Source organism: Sinocyclocheilus grahami, unplaced genomic scaffold (genome assembly GCF_001515645.1).
Source record: "Sinocyclocheilus grahami isolate Dianchi unplaced genomic scaffold, SAMN03320097.WGS_v1.1 scaffold62.1, whole genome shotgun sequence".
NCBI classification, from domain to species: domain Eukaryota; kingdom Metazoa; phylum Chordata; class Actinopteri; order Cypriniformes; family Cyprinidae; genus Sinocyclocheilus; species Sinocyclocheilus grahami.
In genome coordinates this window covers 2,251,158-2,254,173 of record NW_015505241.1, presented here as the reverse complement: position 1 = coordinate 2,254,173, position 3,016 = coordinate 2,251,158, and the positions used below count along the sequence as shown (strand labels likewise).

Below are 3,016 nucleotides of genomic sequence, written 5' to 3'. Positions count from 1 at the left end.
AAAAAAAAAGCACCATAGAGCATCAAAAAAATTACTGAATTAGATTTTTTGCCCACTTAGAAATATTGTAATATTATAATATTAATATTGTAAGTTAATGCCTGTCCATTTATGTTAATACGGTAGTTATGCGCTCAGATTAAAGTCTTAACAGTGCTAACTTTTCTCTCTCTCTCTTTCTCTGACCCCTAACTCCTTCCTACTATCTACCTCTCTCTCTTTCTTCCTTTTTCATCATACAGAAATCCAGACAAGGGCCTCCAGTTTCTCATCTCTCGTGGGTTCATTCCAGATACGCCTATAGGTGTTGCACACTTCCTGCTCCAGAGGAAGGGGCTGAGTCGACAGATGATCGGCGAGTTTCTTGGCAACAGCAAGAAGCCGTTTAACAGAGATGTGTTAGAGTGAGTATTTGAAAATCCCTACCAGAATGCATGGTTTAAAAAAGAGCAATGAGAGTCTGTAACTGTGTGTGAAAAAGAGAACAATATCATAAAATAGAGAATATTTACACTTTTAAATGGAAGCATTTTTGTTTTGTTTTGTTTTGTTTTCTCTGTGGATTTGGAGAGTCATGGCATCTTTTAATGAGATCTTCGGCTGCTGAGCTCCCGCAGTCTAACTGCAGAGCTTTGCACTTGGAAATGATACACTCTTGAGACCTCTTAGCAGAGTCAGTGTGCATGTCTGTCTGTGTGTGCGTGTGTGTGTGTGTGTGCATGTTTATGTGGTTTATGAGGACACAAATTTGTATAATAACTTGGGTATGACATAGGTATTACAACGAGAAGGTGATTTATGAGGACATTTTCAGTGTCCCCGTAATTCAAAAGGCTTATAAATAATTCAGAATGAGTTTTTTTGCAAATCTAAAAATGCAGAAAGTTTCCTGTGAGGGGTAGGTTTAGGGGTATGGTTGGTGTAGGGCAATAGAAAATACGGTTTGTACAGTATAAAAACCATTACGCCTATGGAGAGTCCCCATAAACCATAAAAACAAACCTGTGTGTGTGTGTGTGTATAGAGTGCAGAACATATGAGTTTTTTGAAGTGATGCATCTTCTAGCCTTAAAGGGATAGTTCACCCAAAATGGAAAATTCTGTCATCATTTACACACCACCACCAACTGTTTGGTCACCCACATTCTTCAAGATATCTTCCTTTAAGTTAAATAGAAGAAAGAAACATACAGGTTTGGAACAACTTCAGGGTGAGTATGATGAGAGAATTTTCAGAACTATCCCTTTAAATGAATAAATAACATGAACGAATAAATAACAAGCACTACTATAAATTTGTCTGCAATGAAGTTCTATCTGTCTTTTTTTTAGATACAAGAATGATACATTTCGTGGTTCAGAAAAAAAAGCATGCAAAGGTCTTCCATCTTTAGAAGTAAAGAAAGAACTCCTCCCTGACTGATATGGGGCATTTGGGAGCTTTATTATTTCCCATAGAACCCTGGAAAGGTCTTTTTCAAATAGGCCTACTCACCAGAAAGCTTTATAATGCTGTGGTAATCCATCAATCACTGGTGCTTATAATATTCTTTCTGTTCTGCCCAACATCTCCACAAAAGCTTGATTCCCCCCCCCCCCCCCCCCCAATTTATTGCTCTTTTTATTTTTCTCATCACACATGCAGCGAAACGCCACTGTTTTAATTATCATAATTGCAGCGTTCGTCAATCGCGTACGTTTTGGAGCACTAACTTCTGCATTTCCCTACAGCCAAGTATCTCCTCAACTCGTTCGCGAAGACTGCCAAAGGTTAATTAAAAAAAGTTAACACTCGAGAACTCCTCGGACCGAGATCTGTTTAAACATACTGAATGTCTAAAATAAAAAGACAGAGAGAAAATGTTCGTAGAATGTGGAATGAGATGGTATTAATAATGCATCAGCCGTAGCTCTGTTGAAACACAATTATAGAGAGGGTTTTCTTAAAAGGGAAGGACTGAGAGAGGCCCAGTCATCTCTAAACAGTCACTTTGTTTGGTTTTGCTTGTAATTGTTCTAAAGATAAGCAACTCAATTAGGCTGTGATTATTTTACTATGAGGCAAACGCCCCGAGCGCTGTGTTCATTGTCTGAATTGTTAGAGTCAATAAGACCAAAGCTGGGTTTAAAATTAGTATCCATCTGCTTGTTTGTGTTTCTTTTTTGTTCTTAATGAGTTGATGATGTCTACATTAGTTAATGAATTCCAGGCACGGTAATTGGCAAAATGTTTTCTCTAAAATTTTAGTTGCAAACTAAAAAAGTACGATCTGAAACCCTGAAAACGAGTGCACTCTACATTATTTAGATCACGTTTTGACACTTTTATGTTGCACAGCTTGCTTCCAATAAACCAATGAACCACAGAAATCTGTTTTGTACAGAAACCGTGTTTATCAGACAGGCAGACAGAAATACAAAAGTTTCAGATGAAGTATGTAGGCCTTGTGCTTTTGATGGCTGTAGCACAACATCCTATGGCAAGGTCTTCACCCAATCAGTGGTGTTTGGATGTGTTAATGCACCCTCATCTTTCTCCAGGGGGTTGATGGTGAAATCAAACATTGTGTGGAGGCCAAAAACAAACTGTTATTATCATATGCAATAAAGCAGTGTGCATAATGCATGAACGCCTATGGGTGTTCACTACTTGGTGTGTCATGCTGTTGTATTATTACTCGTTTGATGCTCGTAATAAGTTCAGAATTGCATAAATAGGTCACACTCTTGTTCATATTACTGTATTGAACTATGTGTACTTTTTTGTGGAACCATCAAATTATACAGTTATGGTAATGATTTAACACTCTACAAAGAAGTGCATATATTGTTATTATTTACAATAAATCATAGATTTCCATTAGATTAATGCCATTAGTACACCCAAAAAAGTATGCATTTGAACATGTTCATTACTGAATGAATCTGTGAACAAACACCATAAGTAATGCAAAACACACAAGATTGAAGTTTGTCACTTTTTTGTCAAAAAAAAAAAGGTTTGAAATCTGGTTTC

The 3,016-nt window shown here is 37.1% G+C and overlaps 1 protein-coding gene across 1 annotated transcript in view; it reads left to right on the top strand.

The window, feature by feature from the left end:
• LOC107584743 (IQ motif and SEC7 domain-containing protein 3-like) overlaps window positions 1-3,016 on the top strand; it is a 176,959-nt gene that overhangs the window by 136,693 nt on the left and 37,250 nt on the right. The window contains exon 6 of the mRNA XM_016271460.1: window positions 243-404. Coding sequence (XP_016126946.1) covers window positions 243-404 — 162 coding nt within the window. The remainder of the gene's footprint in view (window positions 1-242; window positions 405-3,016) is intronic.